Source organism: Podarcis bocagei (genome assembly GCF_964188305.1).
Source record: "Podarcis bocagei genome assembly, chromosome: 6".
Taxonomy (NCBI): Eukaryota; Metazoa; Chordata; class Lepidosauria; order Squamata; family Lacertidae; genus Podarcis; species Podarcis bocagei.
In genome coordinates, this window is record NC_138130.1 from 103,086,807 (window position 1) to 103,114,536 (window position 27,730).

The 27,730-nt window shown below is 46.6% G+C and overlaps 2 protein-coding genes and 1 long non-coding RNA gene across 3 annotated transcripts in view; 2 read left to right on the plus strand and 1 right to left on the minus strand.

Annotated features, from left to right (window-relative positions):
* Positions 1–27,730, minus strand: part of LOC308588844 — a 108,728-nt gene that overhangs the window by 38,194 nt on the left and 42,804 nt on the right. The gene's annotated exons all lie outside the window — the stretch shown is intronic.
* LOC308588783 (uncharacterized protein) lies at positions 1,673–25,639 on the plus strand. The gene is made up of 3 exons (XM_081197454.1): positions 1,673–3,462; positions 23,262–24,627; positions 25,529–25,639. Exons 2-3 carry the CDS (start codon positions 23,758–23,760, stop codon positions 25,565–25,567), a joined length of 909 nt encoding a protein of 302 aa, XP_081053580.1. The 5' UTR covers positions 1,673–3,462; positions 23,262–23,757; the 3' UTR covers positions 25,568–25,639.
* Positions 4,437–16,444, plus strand: LOC308588799 (uncharacterized protein). Its single transcript, XM_081197478.1, has 2 exons — positions 4,437–4,496; positions 13,176–16,444. The coding sequence occupies exon 2, from the start codon at positions 13,691–13,693 to the stop codon at positions 14,348–14,350; it is 660 nt and encodes a 219-aa protein (XP_081053604.1). The 5' UTR covers positions 4,437–4,496; positions 13,176–13,690; the 3' UTR covers positions 14,351–16,444.

Sequence of the window (27,730 nt, forward strand, 5' to 3'; positions counted from 1 at the left end):
AAATGGACAAAGGCAAAGGCAAAGGTACCCCTGCCCGTACGGGCCAGTCTTGACAGACTCTAGGGTTGTGCGCTCATCTCACTCTATAGGCCGGGAGCCAGCGCTGTCCGGAGACACTTCCGGGTCACGTGGCCAGCGTGACATCGCTGCTCTGGCGAGCCAGAGCCGCACACGGAACGCCGTTTACCTTCCCACTAGTAAGCGGTCCCTATTTATCTACTTGCACCCGGGGGTGCTTTCGAACTGCTAGGTTGGCAGGCGCTGGGACCGAACAACGGGAGCGCACCCCGCCGCGGGGATTCGAACCGCCGACCTTTCGATCGGCAAGCCCTAGGCGCTGAGGCTTTTACCCACAGCGCCACCCGCGTCCCTACATGAAATGGACACAAACGTCCAAATGCTCTCAGTAGGTAAGGCTTTCTCAAAGGCCCACCTGTAGTAAGAGATGCCCTGTTTCACCTGTGAGAGAAGCCGGCACTCCTGGCTTCCTGTTTACCTTTTATCTTTTGCAGGTGACAGAATGATGCCGGCAAGACCTCCTGATCCGTCTTTTCATGGGGACAGAAGGGAAGCAGCGGCTGTGGAACCAGATCAGGTCAGGGGAAGCTGCCTTGTGGGGACAGAGGCCGAGGGATGGAGCAATGTCATGGACTGGTTGGGCACAGAGGAGTGGTGGGAAGAAGAAGCTGGGGAACCAGGAAGGGAAGACGGCTCAGAGCCCAAGAAGTGGAGGTGGAGGAAGGATGGGTGGTCAGAGGGGCAAGAGGGAGAAGCCTGGGAAGAGGAGGTGTCAGAAGCTGAAGGGGTTACAGGGCTTAGTGAGCTGGGAGACTCTGTGGAAGAATGCAGTGCAGAATCAGAGGCAGAAGAGGAAGGAGGCGAGTGGGAGAGGAAGGTCGAGAGGCAGAGGTGAGTCAGGAGAAGGAGGAGCCACAGGTGGCTCCCTCTCCTTTTCCCAGAAGCCACCCTCCCTGCTTGTCTCTCAGAGCCAGGAGACCCCCTGCAATGCAGGAATCTCTGCTAGATCATGCTAGAGACAGATGGCCATCCAAAAGAGGCTTATTTTATTTCTAGATTGATCACTGAATGCTCAGATTGATTGGACAAATGAGAACAAATAGTGGCCTGGATTCACCTAACCAGCCCCATTGGCTGCAAAATGGGGCCTGCCCCCCATTCCTCCCGCTCTATGCCACTATGAACCCCTTGAATTTGGCTCTAGGGCATTGGGAGGGAACTCCCCAGAACAGCTGAGGAGGAGAGGAGAAAGTGGACCCTTCCATCAGGCAAACTGGAATTCTAGGCAGAATGACTTGGAAAACACAAAGTGGAGTACCACCTATTTGCACAAAGATGAATACCCATAATTAAAACTTAGAATAAAATAAGCATCCAGAATTAAAATGTGCAGCAAAGTAATCCCATTGAAACAACTCCCCTGCGTGAGTGCCTGAGGGCCCTGCTCCTGCCACTCACCACCTGGCCCAGGGCGGGGCCTGAAGCCTCATAAGGACGGTTGCTGCTGCTGCTCCTGCTGGCCAGGAGGACTTGGAGCGGCGCAATGTTCTTTTTAAAATGTTTTAAAATGTTTTTTAAAAATTTTAAAATCTTTTTAAAAAAATTCTTCCCCCCCCCCCTTTTGATTACTATTTTTGTGTGTGGGGGGGTGGATGTTAAGACCAGACCATGTCATTACAGAGGAGGCAGGTTTAGTCGTTGTTTGAGGACTATCCCTGCCTCCGGTTCTGGTCCTGACTGGACGGATACTAGAATCAGCAAGGGATTCCCACATGACCTGAAGGTGCTGCTGTGCAATGCCAGGTCAATGATTCATAAAATCACTGCCATCCATGACTTGACCTGGCATGTGTAACAGAGACTTGGTTGGATGAAGCTGATGGGCCTGTCCTTGCCGCTGCTTGCCCACCAGGTTTCTCTTACGCACAGCAACCCAGGCCTTGTGGGTGGGGAGGAGGGGTTACAGTGCCATGATCAGATCACTTCCTGGTGCAACTGGACCTCTCTGCGACCCTTCCCCTCTGCAGGGAGGTGGGACTGATTCGGATGGTCCGGCCCCGCCACTTAATGGCTCCAAATGGTTTCCAGAGAGTGGTAGGGGATGCTTTATCCCATGTTGATGGCCTTTCAGCTGATTCCCTGGTGGCCCGCTGGAATGTGGAGTTAACCAGGGGTATTGACTGTTTGGCTCCGAAGCGCCCTCTCCGATTGCATGGAGCCTGGACAGCCCTGTGGTTTTCCACGGATCTGAGGGCAATGAAACAATCACTGAGATGGCTAGAGCGCCGGTGGCAGATAGCTCATTCTGAAGCTGACCGGACACGGGTTAGAGCTCAATGCCGAGCCTACCAAGTGGCAGTAGCAACGGCGAAGAAGACTTTCTTGGCCGCCTCTATTGCATCTTCAGAAACCACCAGCAGGAGACTTTTTCAGGCGGTTTGCAATTTAGCGGAAGCACCTGCTACAACGGGGCCCAGTATGGGCCACATGATCTCCTGCAATGATTTTGCAAAGTTTTTTGCAGATAAAGTCGCTCAGATTCAGGAAGAGGTAGACTCCACCATGGAGCAGGGCGGGGGCAGGAGAGTGCTAGTGTCCTGTCTAGTCAAGTTGCGTGGGATCAATTCCAATCTGTTACCTCTGAGGATGTGGACAGGCTGCTTGGACGAGTGAAACCAACCACCTATCTCCTTGATCCTTGCCCATCCTGGCTTATAAAAGCTAGCCGGGAAGGGCTGGGAGATGGGCTTTGTGGGGTGGTGAATGCTTCTCTCTGTGAGGGAGCCTTCCCAGACCCGCTGAAAGAGGGGGTTATCAAACCGCTTATTAAAAAACCATCTTTAGATGCTGCCAATATGGCTAACTATCGCCCAGTCTCAAATCTTCCATGCTTGGGCAAGGTGATTGAGCGAGTGGTTTCTGAACAACCATAACATCCTTCTGGACCGTCTTGAGGGGCTGGGAGCTAGGGGACTGTCATACAGTGGTTCCGCTCCTTCCTCCTGGGCCGTGTTCAGAAAGTGGTGGTAGGGGATGAATGTTCAGACCCCTGGGCTCTCACTTGTGGGGTGCCTCAGGGTTCTGTCTTCTCCCCCATGCTTTTCAACATCTACATGCAGCTGCCGGGAGAGATCATCAGGGGGTTTGGGCTGGGTGCTCATCAGTATGTGGATGATACCCAGCTCTACCTCTCTTTCAAATCGGAACCAGTGAAGGCATTGACGGTCCTCTGTGAGTGTCTGGAGGCTGTTGGAGGATGGATGGCGGCTAACAGATTGAGGTTGAATCCGGACAAGACAGAAGTACTGTTTTTGGGGGACAGGAGGCGGGCAGGTGTGGGGGACTCCCTGGTCCTGAATGGGGTAACTGTGCCCCTGAAGGACCAGGTGTGCAGCCTGGGAGTCATTTTGGACTCACAGCTGTCCATGGAGGCACAGGTCAATTGTGTGTCCAGGGCAGCTGTGTACCAGCTCCACCTGGTACGCAGGCTAAGACCCTACCTGCCCGCGGACTGTCCTGCCAGAGTGGTGCATGCTCTGGTTATCTCTCGCTTGGACTACTGCACTGCACTCTATGTGGGCCTATCATTGAAGGTGACCCGGAAACTACAACTAATCCAAAATGCGGCAGCTAGACTGGTGACTGGGAGCGACCGTCGAGACGATATAACACCGGTCTTGAACGACCTACACTGGCTCCCAGTACGTTTCCGAGCACAATTCAAAGTGTTGGTGCTGACCTTTAAAGCCCTAAACGGCCTTGGTTCAATATACCTGAAGGAGCGTCTTCACCTCCATCGTTCTGCCCAGACGCTGAGGTCCATCCAGCTCCGAGGGCCTTCTGGCGGTTCCCTCACTGCGAGAAGTGAGGTTACAGGAAACCAGGCAGAGGGCCTTCTTGGTAGTGGCACCTGCCCTGTGGAACGCCCTCCCACCAGATGTCAAAGAGAAAAATAACTACCAAACTTTTAGAAGACATCTAAAGGCAGCCCTGTTTAGGGAAGCTTTTAATGTTTACTAGATTATTGTATTCTGGTGTTTTGTTGGAAGCCGCCCAGAGTTCTGGCTGGGGAAACCCAGCCAAATGGGCGGGGTATAAATAAATTATTATTATTATTATTATTATTATTATTATTATTATTATTATTATTATTATTATTATGAAGGATACAATAGAGCATTGTCTCAGAGGAGGACATTTCCCTTTTTCTTTTAGGGTCCATTGTGCTTTGAAGATGTTGCTGTTCGTTTCACGGACGAGGAGTGGGCGTTGCTGGATCCTGACCAGAGAGCTCTGCATAAGGACGTCATGAAGGAGAATCGTGGGATCGTGGCCTCTCTTGGTAAGGCTCCCTGTGGGATCGTCATATCTGCCTGGAAATTCAAAAAATACCTCAATGTGACCAACCTCTTATATTTTCACAGAGCTCAACAGCGCCCCCTATAACACCTGGGGACCTAACACCCTCACAATAAAGAGTAAATTACAGTTTTTTCTTTGAACAACCTTCCTCAAATTATTCCTTTTTCTACCAGGATTAGGCTGGTCTGAACTTCCCAGGCCATCTTCAATGTCAGCTTCAGAATTGTTAGGAAAGCAAAGTAGTTTCAGGTTTTTGTTTTTGCTCCTGTCAGTCTTGGGTTGACCAAAGAGACGACTGGCAGCGAAGCTCACGTGCTGCCAGCCAGAGAAGAAGCAGGCCTAGGGAGAGGAGAGTTAGCAGCGGAAGGCAGAGAGGAGGGGGAGATCAATTGTAATCTGAGCTCTGAACAAAGGGGAGAAGAAAAAGAGAGACAGAGTGACAGACAGCTGTGTGAGAGCTACAGGAGTGAGTCAGACGCTGGAATGCAGGAAGCATTCTCTGCCAAATTTAAAGATACTGGAAGAGAAGGTGGGGGCTTCCTTTCTGGGGAAGGGGGAGGAGCTCAGTCTGGGCAACTCCATCTTGTGGGGAGGATGAAGAGTAGAGGAGCTCCGTCCAAGTTTGTTGTTTTAGCAATAAATCTGAAATTATTAACAGCCAGAGTCGTCTCACGTTTGTGGGAGAGACCAAGCCATAACAAGGACTGACATTGGAGATGGAGGGGATGCCATGACTGGGCCAAACAAAATCCATCTCAGAGAAGAGCTAGGCTTATGGAATCTCAGGTAGCAGTAGCAGTGATGAGGATGAGGATGATAAAGTGGTACCTCGGTTTACAAACTTTTTTTTTCCAGAACAGGTACCACTGTAGTAGTAATAATAATTTTTTGTAATGGCTTGGCTCTCCCACAGAAGCGAGAGACCGGCAGTAATTATCTCGGGTGTATTGCTCAAACACATAAATCACTCCGGAGCTCTTTCACTCCATGTCTGACTTCAAGTTTGCAGTTGCCAAGTCTAAACTCCGCCCTTCCTCTTCTTCCAAGAGGGGAAAAACCCTTTCGCTTCCGCTCTTTCCCCTCCTCTCACTGACCTTTTCGCGCCTTCCAGTTTTGGGGCTAGCTATTCCTGGCCTCTCCCCTTCTGTCTCTGAGCTAAGATTGGTATTTTGTGGATCTTTGCTATCTGCTGCCTGCTCTCTGTTCTCTGAAGCTCTGCCACTCGGCTGCCCCTCCTCCCTCTCACATTCCGGCTCACATTCCAGTGTCCTTATCTCTCTTTGCCTGCTTGCATACATTCCAGCTTCTGTCAGCTCCTGAACAAAGCTGACATTTTTATTTGTACCCTGGCCATCTGACTGGGTTGCCCCAGCCACTCTGGGCGGCTTCCCACACATATATTCATGAAACATCAATAATAATATTCTGATCCCATATTAAAAGAACATTAACTTAAAATGAGCAACTTATACTGGTGGCCAAAATTGTGGAAACCTTTTGTGGAAAGTGTGTTTCTGAGGTTTGATGGCTCATAACACCACTTTTTTTGTGGAGTAATGTCGTTGTTGTTTTTTAATCGCTTAGTCGTGTCCGCCTCTTTGTGACCACCTGGACCAGAGCACGCCAGGCACTCCTGTCTTCCACTGCCTCCCGCAGTTTAGTCAAACTCATGCTGGTAGCTTCGAGAACACTGTCCAACCATCTCGTCCTCTGTCATCCCCTTCTCCTTGTGCCCTCAATCTTTCCCAACATCAGGATCTTTTCCAGGGAGTCTTCTCTTCTCATGAGGTGGCCAAAGTATTGGAGCCTCAGCTTCAGGATCTGTCCTTCCAGTGAGCACTCAGGGCTGATTTCCTTAAGATTGGATAGGTTTGATCTTCTTGCAGTCCATGGGACTCTCAAGAGTCTCCTCCAGCACCATAATTCAAAAGCATCAATTCTTCGGCGATCAACCTTCTTTATGGTCCAGCTTTCACTTCCATACATCACTACTGGGAAAACCATAGCTTTAACTATATGGACCTTTGTTGTCAAGGTGATGTCTCTACTTTTTAAGATGCTGTCTAGGTTTGTCATTGCTTTTGTCCCAAGAAGCAGGCATCTTTAAATTTTGTGACTGCTATCACCATCTGCAGTGATCATGGAGCCCAAGGAAGTAAAATCTCCCACTGCCTCCATTTCTTCCCCTTCTATTTGCCAGGAGGTGATGGGCCCAGTGGCCATGATCTTCATTTTTTTGATGTTGAGCTTCAGACCATATTTTGCGCTCTCCTCTTTCACCCTCATTAAAGGTTCTTTAATTCCTCCTCACTTTCTGCCATCAAGGTTGTGTCATCTGCATATCTGATATTTCTTCCGGCAATCTTAATTTTGGCTTGGGATTCATCCAGCCCAGCCTTTTGCATGATTAATTCTGCATATAAGTTAAATATGCAGGGAGACAATATACAGCCTTGCCGTACTCCTTTCCCAATTTTGAACCAGTCAGTTGTTCCATATCCAGTTCTAACTGTAGCTTCTTGTCCCACGTAGAGATTTCTCAGGAGACAGGTGAGGTGATCAGGCACTCCCATTTCTTTAAGAACTTGCCATAGTTTGCTGTGGTCGACACCGTCAAAGGCTTTTGCATAGTCAATGAAGCAGAAGTAGATGTCTTTCTGGAACTCTCTAGCTTTCTCCATAATCCAGCGCATGTTTGCAATTTGGTCTCTGGTTCCTCTGCCCCTTCTAAATCCAGCTTGCACTTCTGGGAGTTCTCGGTCCACATACTGCTTAAGCCTGCCTTGTAGGATTTTAAGCATAACCTTGCTAGCGTGTGAAATGAGTGCAATTGTGCGGTAGTTCTTTCTTTGGCACTGCCCTTCTTTGGGATTGGGATGTAGACTGATCTTCTCCAATCCTCTGGCCACTGCTGAGTTTTCCAAATTTGCTGGCATATTGAGTGTAGCACCTTAACAGCATCATCTTTTAAAATGTTAAATAGTTCAGCTGGAATATCATCACTTCCACTGGCCTTGTTAATAGCAGTGCTTTCTAAGGCCCATTTGACTTCACTCTCCAGGATGTCTGGCTCAAGGTCAGCAACCACACTACTTGGGGTATACGAGGCATCCATTTCTTTCTGGTATAGTTCCTCTGTGTATTCTTGCCACCTCTTCTTGATATCTTCTGCTTCTGATAGGTCCTTTCCACTTTTGTCTTTTATTACAGTAATCTTTGTACGAAATGTTCCTTTCATATCTCCAATTTTCTTGAACAGATCTCTGGTTTTTCCCATTCTATTGTTTTCCTCCATTTCTTTGCATTGCTCGTTTAAGAAGGCCTTCTTGTCTGTCCTTGCTATTTTTTGGAAATCTGCATTCAATTTCCTGTATCTTTCACTATCTCCCTCACATTTTGCTTGCCTTCTCTCCCCCGCTATTTGTAAGGCCTCATTGGACAGCCACTTTGCTTTCTTGCATTTCCTTTTCGTTGGGATGGTTTTCGTTGCTGCCTCCTGTATAATGCTACGAGCCTCCATCCACAGTTCTTCAGGCACTCTGTCCACCAAATCTAAATCCTTAAACCTGTTCCTCACTTCCACTGTGTATTCATAAGGGATTTGACTTAGATTGTATCTTACCGGCCCAGTGGTTTTTCCTACTTTCTTCAGTTTAAGCTTGAATTTTGCTATAAGAAGCTGATGATCTGAGCCACAGTCAGCTCCAGGTCTTGTTTTTGCTGACTGTATAGAGCTTCTCCATCTTTGGCTGCAGAGAATATAATCAATCTGATTTCAATGCTGCCCATCTGGTGATGTCCATGTGTAGAGTCGTCTCTTGTGTTGTTGGAAAAGAGTGTTTGTGATGACCAGCTTGTTCTCTTGGCAGAACTCTATTAGCCTTTGCCCTGCTTCGTTTTGAACTCCAAGGCCAAACTTCCCAGTTGTTCCTTTTATCTCTTGACTCCCTACTTTAGCATTCCAATCCCCTATAATGAGAAGAACATCCTTCTTTGGTGTCACTTCTATAAGGTGTTGTAAGTCTTCATAGAATTGGTCAATTTCAGTTTCTTCAGCACCAGTGGTTGGTGCATAAACTTGGATTACTGTGATATTAAAAGGTCTGCCTTGGATTCGTATCGAGATCATTCTATCATTTTTGAGATTGCATCCCAGTACAGCTTTCACCACTCTTTTGTTGACTATGAGGGCCACTCCATTTCTTTTATGGGTTTCTTGCCCACAGTAGTAGATATGATGGTCATCCGAACTGAATTTGCCCATTCCCTTCCATTTTAGTTCACTGATGCCCAGGATGTCAATATTCTTGCCATCTCATTTTTGACCACATCCAAGTTCATGGTTCTTACATTCCAGGTTCCTATGCAATATTTTTCTTTACAGCATTGGACTTTCCTTTCGCTTCCAGGCATATCCGCAACTCAGCGTCCTTTCTGCTTTGGCCCAGCCGCTTCATCAGCTCTGAATCTACTTGTACTTGTCCTCCGCTCTTCCTCAGTAGCATGTGTTGGGAAACTGCCAGGGAGATATTGTCCATCATGGCCCCAAGCCGGCTGCCGGACGTCCATCGATCTCCCGTAGACAGGCAGATCCAGCAGTTAGCGACACGAAACCTCAGAAATAGATTGGCTGCATTCCGGGGCTTGTGCACATTGTTTATCAGCAGAAAACACAGCCAGAAAGCTTGCACCGCAGAAGAGCATATTTACAGTTTATTTAGCGTTGAACAGAACAAAGAAAAACATGACCATTCTGTGTCAGCGTCTCTGACCAACTGAGAAAACGAAAGGAATAGCAAACATAAACATCCTGTGAACAGGACATGCGCAGACTCTGTGACTCACAAAGCCTGCTCCCTTTTAAGGTGGAATAGAAATATCCTAACATCCTCCCCCTTTCCGTGTAACCTGTTGTACCTGTGGTTCACCCAATTGCAACCTTTGTACATAAACCTTAAGTTGTTCTCTGTTAACAACCTTCGACAACAGATCAGCAGGAATTTCATTTCCTGGCATGTAGGACACCTGAATCAGTCCTTTCTGAATACACTCTCTTGCACGATGTAGCTTAATCTGCAAGTACTTAGTTCTTTGCTTGCAACTCTCCGAGTTCAGCAAAGCCAAACAAGATCTATTGTCTTGATACACTTGTATAGGAAATTTCACAGAAACCCCGATGTCCTTAAACAGTTGCATCAACCATTCACAATCCATGAGTGAAAATGACAGAGCATTGAGTTCTGCTTCACAGGAACTTAGGCTCACTGTTGTTTGCTTCCTGCACAACCAGTCAAACAGGCAGTGGTTGTACATGTAGCATACTCCAGAAGTGCTTGTACCATCCATGGTGTCACTTCCAAAACTTGCATCTGCAAAGATTTCAAGACCTCCAGTCTTCTGACTGGTGAACCTCAGCCTGTAGTGCATAGTCCCTTTCAAATAGTGGGCTATGCGCTTCAGAGCTTTCCAATCCTGAACTGTAGGATTGTTGGCATGTCTGCTAAGCAGATTACAGCTTACAGCTATGTCAGGTCTTGAACATCTGGCAATGAAATTCAGCTTGCCTAGAATGCATCTGTACAGCGTTGTGTCAGAAAACGCTTCAGCAGTACTGTCTACCTGGTAACCTATCACCATCGGTGTGTCTGCTGGGTTTGCATCAACCAAATTCAACCTGGTTAATACATCAGCAATTTTCTGTGTTTGGTGTACCAGAAAATTACCTGCTTGGTCCCTCTCCACCTGCAGAGAAAGATAGTTGGATACCTCACCAAGATCCTTCATGTCAAAGTGCTCCTTCAGCTGAGCTAGGGTGCTTTGATAAAAAGCCTGATTCTTCCAAAACATCAGAAGATCATCAACAAAACATAAACAATACAGTTTGTTTTGCCCCTCCTCCTTGACAAACACACATGGATCAGCTTTGCCTTGGTGAAAACCTAGAGAAAGCAATGTCTCAGTGAGTTTTGTGTTCCAACACCTGGCACTCTGCTTGAGACCATATAAGGATTTCCGCAGTTTACAGACCATTCCCTTCTGTATCTCCATCCCATCAGGTGGAAGCATGAACAGCTCCTCAGTCAAAATCCCGTACAAAAAAGCTGTATTAATGTCATGATGGGTAACATGCAGTTTCTCCTCCGCAGCAATCTTGAGCATCAGCCGAATGCTCTCATATTTGACTGTGGGTGAGTAGGTCTCGTGGTAATCCTGCCCCGGTACCTGTGAAAAACCTCTGGCAACCAATCTGGCTTTGTGTCTGACTACCTTGCCATTCTGGTCTGTCTTGGCCTTGAAGACCCATTTGCTGCCAACCAGTCTCATTCCTGGGACTACCGGTACCAGTTCCCAAGTTTGGTTCCTGTTCAAGGAATCAACTTCAGCCTTCATGGCATTAAGCCAAGGCTCAGCATCTTTAGAGGTTAACTCCTGAACCTCTTTGAAGCTTGAAGGTTCCCACACCTTCTCTGAGCTACTAAGAACAGCAGTTGCTGTCTTAGCAAACTCATCAGCAAATCTCTTTGGAGGTCTGCCTTTGGTCGCCCTTTCAGACCTACGTACTAGACGCAAGTCTTCTGGACTCATCTCCTCTTTCTTAGGAGAAAAGTGACCAATGGTGAACAGTGGTTCTTCCAGTTCATTGTCAGACGCATCAGATGGTCTGACTGAGGCCTTTGCGCTCTGGTAGTCTGCTGTGTCATCACTGTCACTGACACCAGCAGCAGCACCGCCCACTGAACTGGAATCCGAACTCTGATCATCATCAGCAGCAGCAGCAGCAGCAGCAGCAGCTTCCTCAGCTTTAGCTGCTTGCTTGACATCACCTTCATCCTCCTCTGGGTAACTCTGGAAAATTCCCACATTTTCCCCCCACTTAGGATTGTACTCAACACTCCTTGTGAACTTAATGGACTTAGAGTTAGTCATCCATACCCTGTATGCACCTTTTTCGTACCCCATGAACAAACCATGTGCCCCACGCTTCCCAAGCTTGTTGGTTTGTGGGGAATGTACCCACATGTCAGAACCAAAGATTCTCATGTGCTTGATGTTGGGTTTCTTGCCAAACATCTTCTCATAGGGGGTACAGCCAATGGGTGACGACAATCTGCGATTAAAGGAGTAAACCAAATTCCCCAAAGCTTCCCCCCAAAACTTATCAGGGAGATTGGCATCATGCAACAAGGTTTTTATTCCTTGCAGCAATGTCTGATTTGCTCTCTCCGCAAGCCCATTCATCCATGGCGATCTGGGCGTTGACATGTCATGCTGGATTCCCTTCTCAGTCAGGAAAGCTTCAAACTGCTGAGAAGTGAACTAAAGCTAATTAATTAATTAAAGCTAATTAATTAATTAGCTTTAATTACGGCCTTACAATGCTTCCCATGAAGTTTTTAGTTCTGCAGCTGTGAGAATGTGAAACCAAGACTGAATTATTGCCTCTATTAATTGGGCTTCCAAATGGGTTAAAATCTGAGCTATTCCCAGGACATTCTGGCAGTGGAATAGAATTATCTTGAAAGCACCGCTTGCACACAGCAGCAACATGACATGGAGCTGAATCTTGTTGAAATAGAAAAATAAATAAATTTATATATATATATATATATATATATATATATATATATATATATATATATATATATATGCTTCAGTATCAGGGAAAATATCACCTGTGGAACGCTTCAGTTGGGGCTAAGGTATTTCCTTTATGTATTTGGGGGCATTTCCATTTCCATTAATGACGCAAATTCTGCCCATACCTTTTGCTGCCATACAACCCCAGATCATCACACTATCTGGGTGTTTCACTGTCGGTGTAATGCAAGTAGGATGTAAATGTTCTCTGATTCTTCTCCTCGCGTATTTCATGTCATCACTACCAAGCAAGGAGATTTGGGTCTCATCTCTCCAAATAACACTGTCCCATTCTTCCACTGTCCACTTAACAAGGGTTTAGTCTTTCAAGCTTTGCTTGAGAGATAACAATGGCTTTTTCCTTAGAATTCTAACATTTCGACCAGTCCTTGCACTCAACTTCACATTACATTGCACCATGTCATCTTGTATACACCCAGATGATATTCTTCTGTCATGTAGGGACAGTCTCTCCATTCTTCGATCGTCACTTGCCTTGTGCACCTTTTCCTGCCTTAACCAGTCTGATTTTTTAGTGACTGAGTCTCCATATACGTCTTCAAAAATATAGAAAGGCCAGCTTTGGTTATGTTTTCCACAATCTTTCTTCTAATTTCTTCATAACTGTAGCCCTGTTCACTTAATAGTACTATTTTACCTCGCTTTCTGGGTGACCAATCAACTCTTTGCGCCATTTCTTTAATTTTATTATGTTGTTCAACCTGACTAAATGAAAGAAGACAGAAAACCAACCAACATGTTATCAATCACGTAACACACTGACAAAAGTCAACCTAAGCAAGTTGTGCTTCCTTTTTCTGGTTTTTTCACTATAATGTTTGATAGAATACGGGTAATTAAACAAACTTTGTTGAATTGCATTCTTGATTAAATTAAATTATCTTTCCATTGAAATATAATTTTATAATATTACTCCAAAAGAAGCAGAGTTTTGAGCCATCAAGCCTCTGAAATTTTTCTCCAAAGGCTTCTGCAATTTTGACCACTACTGTATATCAAACAAAGCAACATTCAACAACACATCAGAATATCATAATAAATATGTTGGTTAATGACAAACAACACAGGTAATGAACACACACCCAACTCCCTTTAGTTCTTCTCTGAGGCTCTAATCCTTTTTGTCTGCATTGCAGATTGTGATGAATCGGAAATCGAGAACAAAGGTGACCACGATAAAATCCCCAGAGAGGAGAAGCCACGTAAAAAATTAGAGTGTGGAGAAAGCTGCAGTCAGAGCTCCCATTCCACTTCCCATCAACAAAATCTCATTGGAAAGAAACGATATCAGTGTGTGGAATGTGGAAAGAGTTTCAGGAAGAGCCGCGATCTGACTTACCATCAAAGAATTCATACAGGAGAGAAACCCTATCAGTGTGTGGAATGTGGAAAGAGCTTCAGTAACAGCCACAGTCTCACCTCCCATCAGAGAATTCATACAGGGGAGAAACCCTATCAGTGTGTGGAATGTGGGAAATGGTTCAGTCAGAGCTCCCATCTCATTGCCCATCAAAGAATTCATACAGGGGAGAAACCCTATCAGTGTGTGGAATGTGGAAAGAGCTTCAGGAAGAGCTGCGATCTCACTTGCCATCAAAGAATTCATACAGGGGAGAAACCCTATCAGTGTGTGGAATGTGGAAAGAGCTTCATGAAGAGGTCCCATCTCACTTCCCATCAAAAAATTCATACAGGTGAGAAACCTTATCAGTGTGTAGAATGTGGAAAGAGCTTCAGGATGAACTACCATCTCACTTCCCATCAAAGAATTCATACAGGGGAGAAACCCTATCAGTGTGTGGAATGTGGAAAGAGCTTCAGGAGGAAGTACATTCTCACTTCCCATCAAAGAATTCATACAGGGGAGAAACCCTATCAGTGTGTGGAATGTGGAAAGAGCTTCAGGAAGAAGTACATTCTCACTTCCCACCAAATAATTCATACAGGGGAGAAACCCTATCAGTGCATGGAATGTGGAAAGAGCTTTAGTCACAGCAACAGTCTCACTTCTCATCAAAGAATTCATACAGGGGAGAAACCCTATCAGTGCATGGAATGTGGAAAGAGCTTTAGTCAGAGCTCCTCTCTCACTTCTCATCACATAATTCATACAGGGGAGAAACCCTATCAGTGTGTAGAATGTGGAAAGAGCTTCAGTCACAGCTCCAGTCTCACTTCCCATCAAAGAATTCATACAGGGGAGAAACCCTATCAGTGTGTGGAATGTGGAAAGAGCTTCAGTCAAAGCTCCAAACTCACTTCCCATAAAAGAATCCATTCAAAGGTCAGAAAAACCATTTTACAGCTTTAGGAGCTAAGAAATCCGCACCTTTATTACCTTGTGTTTGGCTGATTGACATCTAATGCCTTTTGAACATGTGGTGTTTTGTGTTTTTATGTTGTAACCATCCTGAGACCTGTGGGTGTAGGAATATGCGCCAATATTTAAAGCCCTAGGCGTCTCCCCCCCATTAAATTTTTAATTTGGCCTGTGGCGTTTGCCCTCCTAGGTGTATGGCATCATACTGGGTCATAAGGAAAGGGTTAACTAAGTGTAAAATGATTAACCAATAGGAACCCAAGGGGAGGAGTTAGAGTTGTTAAGAAGTGAGTCTGGAGTTAGAGAAGGGAGAGGGAGGATAAGTCTGTGGGTTGGGCTGGTTTGATGCGAAAGAGTGAGAGAATCTGTTAAGAGGAGTCAGTTAAACAGCTGGGATAATCAGTTAGAAGGTATTAGGAAGGTATAGGCCGGTAATGAAACTAAGGTTAAGAAACTGACAAGAAAAATTATCTGAAACCGGGACTTCCGGGTTGGACCCATCGTTTAATGGCGGATTCCCTCCGAGCTCTGGAGGGAATCGGCTCTGCAGAGACCGGGTCTTACCACTGCGGCGACGCGGGGACCCTTAAAATCACAGGCGTAGAAGCCTGTGAGCGTAGTGAGTCGGCGGGCACCATTTGCGCCCCCCCAATCCATGAAGGAGCCTTTTTAAAGGCTTCGGAACGGGGACGGGGTGTGGCACGGTGCTGAGAGTACTCCTTCATCTGCGGAGTGAAGCCGTGAGCCATTATCGGAGAGCGCTGACTTTTTCCTTGGAACATTCGGACTTTAAAACAGCAACCCGTGAGTAATACGGAAATTGGAATCTTAAAGAAAAATTTTGCAGGTCAGGAACGAGCGGGGAAGGGTTAAAAAGGAAGTCCACCCCCCCCTTTGTAAACAATTTAAAGCAAAGGACCTGCTAGCTAAGGTCAAGAGAATTTTTTTTTTTTGTAAAAGACTTTAATTTCACAGTTTTGACATTATAAGAATTTTTGCTGGAGGGTTAAAAGATTAATTTTGGGAGCTGAAGTTTCACCCCCCCCCCGGACCCGGGAATGTCCCACGAGAGAGCCTGTTGATGAAAGACTGGAAAGTTTGACAGCTGTCAAGTTGGCTGTCGAGACGGAAAAGGAGAACCTAGTTTCTGTTGCTTCTGTTGGTTAATTTGTAATAATTTGTTGAATAAGGAAGGGCTGATACAAAATAACCTGACTTTTGGACTTGAGCTGAAAGGAATACTAAGGAACTAAAATCCCCCTAGAGGGTTTTAGTGACATCACAGGAATGGCTGGAGGAAGGAAAATTCAGGCTGAATTGGACAGAGCATTTGTTCTCTTGGGAAAGTTACGAGGCCAATCTGATGTTTTGGCTATGAAATGTTACAGCTCTGGATTCAGCAGTAAGGAACATTGTTGAACCTGATAAGGACTTGAAACAAGGAGCCTATCCAATTGAACAAATAGAGAAAACGGAGAGCTTTGACAATATGGAGCAGGTAACAGATGTTGTCCCTGAAGAAAAGGAAGGAGGAGCTGAAACTGTGCAGAAGTTAAAGGAGAGCAACATTTTGAAACCTGACATGATGACAAAAAAGGAAAATAAAAATCTGATGTGGAGAGCCTGGCCTGAATTGGAGGTGGAAGTTGGAGCCTGGGGGACATTTGGACCTGAAAGGAGTATAAAACAAGATTTGAAGTACCCCATAAGCTTTATCACTAAAAATGGAGGTCTGGCTGGTAGAAATATGGATCCTGTTGGGCCGGAGTTTCTTAGAGATTTGGATCCTGTTGGACTGGAGCTTCTTCGAGACTTGGAGTTTAACATAAAAGACTATCAAAAAGACCGGCAGAGAGGAACTGAGAGAGAACTGAGAGCCTCGGATGTGAGATCTCCAGGCTAAACAGTATATTGAGACTGATGGATTTTTGTTGAGGACTGAAACCGGGAAAAGGGTGGGTGGAGTCTGGGAATCCAAAGGGTATATAAATATAGTTTGTTTTGTTTTTATTTTGCTTTGTTATTGGTATGGAAATTGGGAAAGACGTGGAAGGGAAATTTTGGTCGACTTTAGGAAATACGTTTTGTTTAAGAAAAAATAATGAGGTATAAATATTGTAGGTGTAAATTTGGTTAAGTTAAAATTGATCTTTTTTTAAATGGCTAAAATTAAAGGAAAATAAGGTTTGTAAATATAAATTGAGGAAATGGAAGAAAGAAGAAAAATAAAATAACAATATGTTAGAATAAATTAAATTAAGTTAAAATGGAGAAGTAAATTAAGGATTTGCTGAGCCAATAATTTAAATTGGAATACTAGAAGGGGAGGTGTGAGGAGGTCTGAGAAACAAGTTAAAAGAAAATAAGTATTTGAACTTTCAGGTGTTTTTAATTGTTTTTATTTTTAAGTTTTGTATTTTTGTATTTTTTCTTTTTGTTTGTTTGTCTTTGTTGTTATATGTGTTGTTCTTTTTTGAAAATGCTAATAAATATTCATTAAAAAAAAGAAAAATTATCTGAAACCATAAACTTGTTAATGCTTATAAAATAAACTTGTTTATTTGGTTTAATGTTAACAACTGTCTAGATGCAGTGTGTACCTGAGAGAATAATAATAATAATAATTTATTATTTGTACCCCGCTCATCTGGCTGGGTTTCCCCAGCCACTCTGGGCGGCTTCCATAAAAACCAAAAATACAAAAAAATATCACACGTTAAAAACTTCCCTGAACAGGGCTGCCTTAAGATGTCTCCTGAATGTCAGGTAGTTGTTTATCGCTTTGACATCTGCTGGAAGGGCGTTCCACAGGGCGGGCGCCACTACCGAGAAGGCCCTCTGCCTGGTTCCCTGTAGCTTTGCTTCTCGCAATGAGGGAACCGCCAGAAGGCCCTCGGCGCTGGACCTCAGCGTCCGGGCAGAATGATGGGGGTGGAGACGCTCCTTCAGGTATACTGGACCGAGGCCGTTTAGGGCTTTAAAGGTCAGCACCAACACTTTGAATTGTGCTCGGAAACGTACTGGGAGCCAATGCAGGTCTTTCAAGACCGGTGTTATATGGTCTCGGCAGCCGCTCCCAGTCACCAGTCTAGCTGCCGCATTCTGGATTAGTTGTAGTTTCCGAGTCACCTTCAAAGGTAGCCCCACGTAGAGTGCATTGCAGTAGTCCAAGCGGGAGATAACCAGAGCATGCACCACTCTGGCGAGACAGTCCGCAGGCAGATAGGGTCTCAGCCTACGTACCAGATGGAGCTGGTAAACAGCTGCCCTGGACACAGATTTGACCTGTGCCTCCATGGACAGCTGTGAGTCCAAAATGACTCCCAGGCTGCGCACCTGGTCCTTCAGGGGCACAGTTACCCCATTCAGGACCAGGGAATCCTCCACACCTGCCCGCCTCCTGTCCCCCAAAAACAGTACTTCTGTCTTGTCAGGATTCAACCTCAATCTGTTAGCCGCCATCCATCTTCCTGGATGGGTTGGTGGCAGCGGGGAAGCGATCCAGTGGTGGCACAGGGATCAATAGACTGTCAAACGTCCGGGAACCCTGTGTGAACGCCACAAAAGTGTTGGCAGTGGTGGGATAACATCACTACGCCTGTGAGATCCATTCAATACCCTGTGGTGGGATATTTAGATTGTTGCGCCTAGTCACCAAAAAAGCGACAGCAGCAGTGGGATCCAAATCAATATGTTTGAGGCGGGATCAGATAGATACGCCTGTGTTGGGGAAAACAATACACTTGGATGGGGAAGGGTAAATCTGTGAAGTGATTACCTAGCCTGAGTGTGTAGTTGTAAAATACCCAAGGTAAGCCACAAAGCCAAAATTACAAGGAAAAAGAGAGCTCAAAATCTGTTCTGGCAGAGGGTTTAGGCTCGTGGTCAGAGGAAGTAAGCTTGAAGGGTTAGAGAGAAAACCCATAGCAGAACTTTGGGACCAGAGTCTTGAGAGAAGCCTAGCCAGAGGGAACGGTACTGAGAGGAAATTTATCTTATTTTGTTAATTTACTGACAATTCTCACTCACACATTATGCCGCCCAAAAAGATAAGAAACCCTGTGAGGGAAACAACTTATGAAAGTTCTGAAGGAGAGGAGAATGGAAATCCTCAGAGGGGAGAGCAGTGTTTAGAAAATGTAACTAACATTCAACCTGAGGCAGGAGGTCCAAAATTCTCTGAAGACTTTGTAAAGTGGAAGTTAGAACAAGAATATAAATTGGAATTAGAAAAGATTAGATCTGTACCAGAAATAGAAAGAATTAAAGCTGAAAGTGAGAGCTAAAGAATTAGGGCTTAGCAGGAGAGCGAAAGAATGAGAGCTGAGCAGGAGAGGGAAAGTGAGAGTGAAAGAATGCAATTTCAGCTGGAGATGAGGAAACTGGAATTAGCAGCTATGGAAAATCAAAATAATAGTAATAACACCATTAGTCAAACTCAAGTGAAGGTAGATTTAAAGCGTTTTCCTGTGTTTAAGGAAAAAGATAGCCCTGAGGCTTTTATTATATCATTTGAAAGAGTTTGTCAAGATTTTCAAGTGAAAGATGAAGATAAGATGAAGATACTTAGAGCCAAAATAAGTGGTGCATTAGCTGAAATCTATGCCAAAATGACTGAGGACCAATCCAAAAATGTTGATATGTTTAAGCAACTAATATATACCAGGTTTGGGATTACCCCAGAACAAGTGAGAAAGAAATTTAGAAGTGTGACTAAAGTGAGGGAGGAGACATACGCTCAGTTTGGGGCTAAAATCTCAAACTACCTCACAAAATGGTTAGAACAGGAGAGGGCAGACTCCGTTCCAAAAATCAGAGAAGTGTTTGCACTGGAACAATATTATGAAATGATAAACGGCCAATTAAAATATCTTATAAAGGAAATACACCCTCAATCACTTCAAGAAGCCGCTAACTTAGCTGACCGAATAAATGAAATAAGGGACCATAGGTTTGATGAACCAAGTTTTGGCGGGAAAGAAGAAGAAGAAGAAGAGTTTGGATTTGATATCCCGCCTTTCACTCCCTTTAAGGAGTCTCAAAGCGGCTAACAAGCTCCTTTCCCTTCCTCCCCCACAACAAACACTCTGTGAGGTGAGTGGGGCTGAGAGACTTGAAAGAAGTGTGACTGGCCCAAGGTCACCCAGCAGCTGCATGTGGAGGAGCGGAGACACGAACCCGGTTCCCCAGATTACGAGTCCACTGCTCTTAACCACTACACCACACTGGTGTGGGGGACTACCAGAAATAGATTCCAACAGGCAAAGGGAAACCCATCTTCAGAGACAGACAAGGGAAATAGGCCGTTGTCAAAAGGGCAAAATGACAAGGCCCAAGCAAACACCAGTCTCACTGAGGAGAAAGAGTGGAAAACAAATTATACAAATCCCAAAGAACCGAAATGTTGGGGATGTGGAAAATTTGGCCACAAAAATTTTAATTGTAGAGCTGGAGGGGGAACGTCTGTCAATATTAGCCCTCCAAAAACCCCCCATATTGTATCAAAGCAGTTGAGGAGAGCCAAGCTAGTCAGGATAGGCCGAAGCCTGCTGAAGTGGTGGAGGCTAAAGTGGCACATTGCTATGCCATTAAACAAGACAATCTTTTTTTGAAAAACGCTGGGGAAATTATTTGGATTGAAGGGAGGAGATTTCTAGGGTTAAAAGATACAGGCTCACAAGTCACTATTGTCCACTGAGAGATAATCTGTCCCATCAAAATAATTGCAGGGAAAGTTATGCGATTAAAAGGAATTTCAAAGCAGCCTGAGGTATTACCCGTTGCAGAGATCCATGTTAAGTTCCAAGACTGGTCAGGACAGTGGCAGGTTGCTATTTCTGAGGAGATTCCCACCACTGTGCTGATCGGATGGGATCTCTTAGAGCATGAACAGAGTTCTTTTGTAGTTACTCACTCCAAGGGGGGTCAACAGTCACCCGATGCTGAGGGGAATGCTACTGTTGTCAATGGAGACAGAGCTGAGGAACAGATCTCTGAGGGGAGAAATGAAGCCCTGCTGGTTCCTTTTACAAAAAACCAAAAACCTAGTTTTGCCCAAGAACAGAAAGAGGATGCTGATTTAATTAATTGTTTTGAGGCAGCCCAAACAAAACAGAAAACCTGGTACGACAAAAAGGCCAGAGTAAGAACTTTTGAACCCAATAGTGAAGTGTTGCTACTGAGACCAACCATAGGAAATAAAATGCAACTAGCATGGAAGGAACCATACAAAATTGTGTCCAAAATGAGTGATGTAAATTCCATAATCCAACAAGGGGAAGAAGGGCATCAGGTGGTTCGTGTGAACATGTTAAAGCCTTATCTTAGACCAGAAGGCTGGACAGTGTATGCAATACGTGAAGATCCAGACGAAGCCGATAGAACATGCTGGGAAGGGAGAGGGGAGCAATTGTGCAATCTACAAGAAATTAAGATAGCTCCTACATTAACCCTTAATCAGCAGGTGGAGGTTAAACAGATCCTGCAAGATTATAAGGAAATTTTCAGTAATACTCCAGGTAGAGCTAAGGGAGTTGTACATCATATCAACACCGGGGATGCCGAGCCCATTGCTGTAACCCCCTATAGGATAACAGGAGAATATAGATATAGGACATAACATTATGTTTGCTGACTGGGAACGGTTGTGGACCACTGGTATGAAATTTACGGCATGTAATGCCTTAAGAGAGAATATTATGAAAATGATATACAGGTGGTACATGACTCCAGTCAAGCTTGCAAAAATCTATCATTTGCCCGATAACAAGTGTTGGAAATGTAAGGAAAACGAAGGTACATTATTTCACCTTTGGTGGACGTGCCCAAGGATTAAGGCTTTCTGGGACATGATATATAATGAAATGAAAAAGGTATTTAAATATACCTTTCTGAAGAAACCAGAGGCCTTTCTCCTGGGCATAGTCGGCCAATTGGTGCCAAAGAGGGATAGAATTTTTTTTTATGTATGCGACAACAGCAGCAAGAATACTTATTGCGAAGTATTGGAAGACACAAGATTTACCCACCCTGGAAGAGTGGCAGATGAAGGTGGTGGACTATATGGAATTGGCAGAAATGACTGGCAGAATCCGAGACCTGGGAGAAGAGTTGGTGGAAGAAGACTGGAAGAAATTTAAAGACTACCTGCAGAAATACTGTAAAATTAATGAATGTTAAATTGATGTTGGATTGAAAATAAGTGGTATTAACAACAAAGTTAAAACGAATATGCAAAAAACTGGAGTGATAATGGATGAAAATATTTAGTTATAATGTGTTAAGATATAGGGTTAAGATAAACGAAAGAGGCTAAGGATTTGCTGAACTGATTATGTAAACGGGAATACAAAAAGGGGAGGTGAGAGGAGGTCAAGGAAAGTGGCAAATGACCCAAAAGATATAAAAAGTGGATTTGTTTTTTAACTTTTTTTCCTTTCACTTATGTGTTTTTATTTTTTTTTTGCTCTATGTATTATTGTATTTTTCTTTTTTGTATTTTTTTTCTTTGTTCTTATATGTTCTCCTTTTTTATTCTGTAAACTTTTGTTTATTTTTTGTAAAACCTTAATAAATATCTTTAAAAAAACAAAAACAAAGTGTTGTTAGACAAACCTGAGGGATCTATCAGATTTTGCCTGGATTATAGGAAGCTGAACCATGTCACTAAAGCAGATGCATATCCAATGCCACATTTAGATGACCTGATCGAAGCTATAGGCCAGTGTCATTACATCACCTGCCTATACTTAACAAAGGGATACTATCAAGTAAAAATGGACCCTAGGAACCAGGAGAAAACTGTGTTTAGAAGTCGCTTAGGGCAGTTTGAGTTTAAAGAATGTGCCAGCCACTTTTCAGCGACTGGTGGACAAAATCCTGAACGGATTACGAGGGTTCACAGTTGCTTATTTAGACGATATTGCTGTGTACAGTCCAACTTGGGATAAACACAAAGAGCACTTGGGGATAGTGCTACAGCAAATTAAAGAGGCGTGCTTAACCATCAAAGCTAGCAAATGCCAGATAGGGGGCTCGATTATTCAATACCTGGGACACATGTTGGGAGGAGGAGTGATGAAACCTTTAGAGACAAAGGTAGAAGCCATTTCAAAATGGCCTACCCCTACCTCCAAGAAGAAAGTCAGAGCTTTCCTAGGACTAGCCGGTTATTATCGAAAATTTATTCCAAATTTTAGTGAGTTAGCAGTGCCTTTATCTGACCTAACTCGGAAGAAGGAGCCAGATAAGGTTAAATGGACAGCAGCGTGTCAGCAGGCCTTTGATGCCTTAAAAAGCGCCTTGACGTCAGGACCAGTCCTTGTTGCTCCTAATTATGATCGTGAGTTCACCGTCTTCACCGATGCCTCCAATGCCGGGATCGGGGCCGTACTGTGTCAACAGGGAGAGAAGGACAACCTGCATCCAATCACCTTCATAAGCAAGAAATTACTTCCGAAGGAAAGACATTTTAGACCATCGAGAAGGAATGCCTTGCCAACCTACGGTTGAAAGTTAACCAGTGCACAGTTATAATTTTTCTGTAGTTAACTGAATACCTAAGATATATCAGGTTTTATGTATAAATGTACATTTTGCCAGAACAAAGTAATTGATGTACCAATGTTATGTGGGATGTGAAGGGTGTAATAACAGGTTAGTAAATGTTTATTTGCATTAGATATGTAATGCTGATTGATCAGGAGAATAACTACTGTAATTTTCGCTCCATAACACGCGCTTTTTTGCTCCTAGAAAGTAAGGGAAAATGCCTGTACGTGTTACAGAGCGAATGCACTGGACTGGAGCCCTGGCTGCCGTCAGTTAAGCAAAGCGTCTGTCCTCGCTTTGTTTGCTTTAAAGCAACCTACGGAGGAGCTGGGGAGGAGGGAGGGAAGGAGAGGTGTTATGTACTGAGTTCAATAGGATCCAAACTGCAGCAGTCTGATTGGTCCTAGAACAATAGGATCCAAAAGGCAGCAGTCTGATTGGTCCTAGAACAATAGGATTCAGAATGCAGCAGTCTGATTGGTCCTAGAACAATGCAGCAGTATGATTGGTTGGCAGGAACCACCCAATCCTGCTCCAGATAGAAGTGAATCCACAACCTGATTGGCTTACAGTAGAATTCCGGAATTAGCCAATCATGGGCAGCCTATTGTGTAAATAATGTATATAAAGCAGATACTGTGAGGGGACATTCATTCATTCCTCCTCACCACTATGAGCTGAATAAAGAGCATGAAATCACTTTGCGACTCTGAGTATATTTCACTGGCGACGAGGATGGGATCCCGCTGAGCTGACTGCCACACCCAGCACCGCAGCACCGCCACCTGCCGCACCGCTGCCTCGCACCGTGTATCCAGGCTTCAGCTCCGGGACACAAGGAACTCAGAATGGCAGCCAACAGCAGCTTCTCGCCATTCAACCCAGCATCTGGAGACTGGGAAGCATACGCCTCCCGTTTCACCTTCCTCCTAGAAGCCAAAGGGGTCACCGACGAAGAAAACGCCAAGAAGAGGGCGATAGTCTTCAGCGTCTGTGGAGAGGAGACATTTGAAATCGCCCGGGCTCTCCTTGCGCCTGAAGACATCGCTACTGTTCCATACAAAACAATAATGGAACAGCTGAAGGGGCACTTTTCGCCGCAGCCCTCAGTGGTGGCTCGTCGAAATGCCTTCTACGCAAAGCGGCAAGCCCCTGGGGAAACCATAACTGGGTTTGTGACCTCTCTCCGCCAAGCCGCCCGGTTCTGCAACTTCTCAGAGCTGGAGAACATGCTTCGTGACCGCCTCGTCGGTGGCCTGAAGGATGAGAAGCTGCAACGACGCCTCTACGCTAAGAAGGACCTAACGTTCCAGGTCGCTTTGGAGGAGGCCCTGGCAACGGAAGCTGCCGAGAGGTCGACGCAAGAGGCACGGCCGAGCCTGCCATCCCAACCAAGGGTCCACCATGAAGACCTCACCGACAACTCAGGATCCGACAGGGAGGAGGTGCACCGAGTACAGCAGCGCACTCAAGCAGCGCACAGACCACAGCTGCCTCAACGAGAAGGAGGGAACTGTGCAAGCTGCGGGGAGAGTCACGAGAGGAGGACCTGCCGTTTCCGCAACGCAGAGTGCAGGCAGTGCAGAAAATCGGGACACATTGCCCGGGTGTGTCGGGCTCGGCCCACCCGACGCCAGGCAGCAGATGACCAATCCAAGAGCCCCAGGTCCCGGGGCCCAACGCACCAAGGCAACTCGATGGAGCTCACGGACTTCCAGGTATACCAGTTGCCCCACCCCAACGTAGAGAAAATTTATGTAGAGGTACAGATAGAGGGGGCCCCTTGCCGCATGGAGCTTGACACGGGTTCAACTCTATCCATAATCTCGGCAAGGACCTTTAGGAAACTGTGTCCTACTGGGGGTCCCAAACTCAGGCTGGCCCCATTCACCCTACGGGACTTCCAGAAACGTAAGGTCCCCACAATGGGGGTGGGGACCTTCAGGGTGCAATACCGAGGGCGGACGTGGCAACTGGACTTGCTTGTGGTCAAGGGCTCCTACATTAGTTTACTGGGATTGGCATGGTTTGGACCACTGGGGCTAGCTGTCACCGGGGTGAACCACACTAGCTTACAAGTGGACGTGGACACCATATGCAAGGAATTTCCAGGGGTTTTCGATGGGAAATTGGGACAGTATACTGGGCCCCCCATTGCGCTACAGCTTGACCCCGCAGTACGACCGGTCAGGCTCAAGGCCCGCCGGGTCCCGTTTGCCTTGAAACCCCGTATAGACGAGGAATTGGACCGACTTGTGGAGCAAGGAGTGCTGGAGCCGGTGCCTAATGCCCCCTGGGAAACCCCAATCGTCACACCCATCAAGCCTAATGGTTCGGTCCGCATCTGCGCAGACTACAAATGTACCATAAACAAGGCCCTCACGGCCCACGCATACCCAGTGCCAGTGGTCAGCCATGTCCTTGCCACCCTGGCTGGGTCGAAAATTTTTGGCAAGCTGGACTTGGCCCAAGCATATCAACAGCTGCCAGTAGATGAGGCCACAGCAGAGGCACAGACGGTTGTGACGCACAGAGGAGTGTTCAGGGTAAAGCGGCTGCAATTCGGTGTCAGTGTGGCACCAGGCATATTCCAGAATCTAATGGACTCGCTCCTTAAAGGGATTCCTGGCGTCACCCCCTTCTTCGATGATGTGTTGATTGCCGGGCCCACACCAGAGGAGTTTGAGGACCGCCTCCGCACCGTTCTGCACCATTTCCAGACGGCGGGTCTCAAGGTAAAGCGGGAAAAATGTCTACTAGGAGTGCCTCAGGTGGACTTTCTGGGATTTATGGTGGACGCAGAAGGGCTCCACCCGACTGGGGACATGGTACGGGCCATTTGTGATGCCCCAGCGCCCAAGGGCAAGACTGAACTTCAGGCCTTCTTGGGACTATTGAACTTTTACCATTCCTTCCTTCCCCACAAGGCGGCGGTAGCAGAGCCCCTACACAGACTCCTGGACAAGTGGGCCCCTTGGGTGTGGGGCCAGCACCAGGAGGCCGCATTCCAGGCAGTCAAGGACTTGCTTGTCTCAAACTCAGTCTTGGCACACTTTGACGAGAGGCTGCCGGTGGTGCTAGCATGCGACGCCTCACCCTATGGCATTGGCGCTGTCCTGGGGCACCAACTCCCGGATGGAAGAGAGGTACCGGTGGCGTACTTTTCCCAGACACTCAACGCAACCAAGTGGAACTACTCGCAAATCGACAAGGAGGGTCTGGCAATCGTGAAGGGAGTAAAAAAATTCCATGATTTCTTGTACGGGTGGCCCTTCACCGTGGTGACTGACCACAAGCCGTTGCTTGGCTTGTTCACCCCCGAAAAGCAGACCCCCCAAGTGCTGTCTCCTCGCGTCCTCAGGTGGTCAATTTTCCTTGCCAGCTACCAGTATGCACTGATTCACCGACCTGGGAAGGCGATGGGCCATGCGGATGCCCTCAGCAGGCTACCACTACCGGAAACAGGCCCTGACCCAGCACCTGCACAAGAGGTTATGAGCCTGGAGCTGCTTCCCGACCGCCCCATTCAGGCACAAGAAGTTGCACACCATTCCAAGAAAGATAGGGTCATCTCCCGGGTCCTGGACTGGGTGTGGAGGGGATGGCCCAGCAGCAGCCCCGGGCCAGAATTCGCCAGCTACACAACCCGCAAACATGAACTGTCGGCCCACAAGGGGTGCCTGTTATGGGGAAGCAGAGTCGTTGTTCCCCAGCCCCTTCGCAAAAGGGTCCTCACAGCCCTACACGAGACACATCCAGGGGTAGTAAGAATGAAGGCCCTGGCCAGGAGTTATGTGTGGTGGCCAGGGATCGATGGAGAGATAGAGGCCTGGGTCAAACACTGCCAGGCCTGCCAAGAATCCTGCCCAGATCCCCCAAGGGCCCCAGTGCAGTCCTGGGGGTCCGCCCGAGCACCATGGTCACGCCTGCATGTGGATTTCGCTGGCCCCTTCCAGGGGAAAACATTCTTCATAGTGGTGGACTCCTACACCAAATGGCTGGAAGTCGCACTGGTACCGTCCACTTCCACGTCCGCAGCCATCCGGGTACTACGCAGGCTGTTTGCAACCCACGGGCTCCCTGACACTCTTGTCTCAGACAACGGGACTGCATTTACGTCAGGAGAATTCCAAACCTTCACAGCGCAGAACGCCATCCCCCACATCCGTTCGGCGCCGTTCCACCCTGCCACCAATGGCCAAGCAGAACGCATGGTGCGGACTACCAAGGAAACCCTTCGCCGCATGACGCAAGGGGACTGGGAGTACCGCCTTGCCACATTCCTTCTAGCACAGCACAGCACCCCCAGCTCAACGACTGGCCGGAGCCCCGCTGAACTACTAATGGGTCGGCGCCTTGCAATCAGATTGGACCGCCTCCACCCCGATAGAGCTCAGGATGAGGTAGTGGTGGGGGAAGGCAGGAACCCCCGGACCTTCGAGGCCCAGGACCCAGTGTACGCAAAGAATTTTGGGGCAGGCCCAGCATGGGTACCCGCCACAGTCACCAGGGTCACTGGCCCTGTGTCGTACGAGGTGCTAACGGATGGGGGGCAATGCTGGCGCCGCCACTGCGACCAGATACGGCGACGATTCCCGGGAGAAAACCAGGAGGAGGACAGGTCAGAGGAGTCCCAAGGGAACAGCGGGGCAGTGAGGCCCATAGAGCAGGAGGGGCCAGCAGGAGAGGCAGAATCAGTAAATACAGAGAGGACCCGCGAGGCTGAAAGGACACCGGAACCAGAACCACGACTGAGCGAGCCGGTTGCACCAGACCAAACAGCCCCATCACAGCCAGCATCCTTGGAACACGAGCCAGAAC

What these genes read in the sequence shown, in the direction of transcription:
- LOC308588799 (XM_081197478.1), top strand. Translation starts at nt 13,691, where the DNA reads ATGAAGAGGTCCCATCTCACTTCCCATCAAAAAATTCATACAGGTGAG.
- LOC308588783 (XM_081197454.1), top strand. Translation starts at nt 23,758, where the DNA reads ATGGCAGCCAACAGCAGCTTCTCGCCATTCAACCCAGCATCTGGAGAC. An exon ending in TGGAGCTCACGGACTTCCAG is followed by an intron (nt 24,628 to 25,528) that starts GTATACCAGTTG and finishes CGCTCCTTAAAG; the next exon opens with GGATTCCTGGCGTCACCCCC.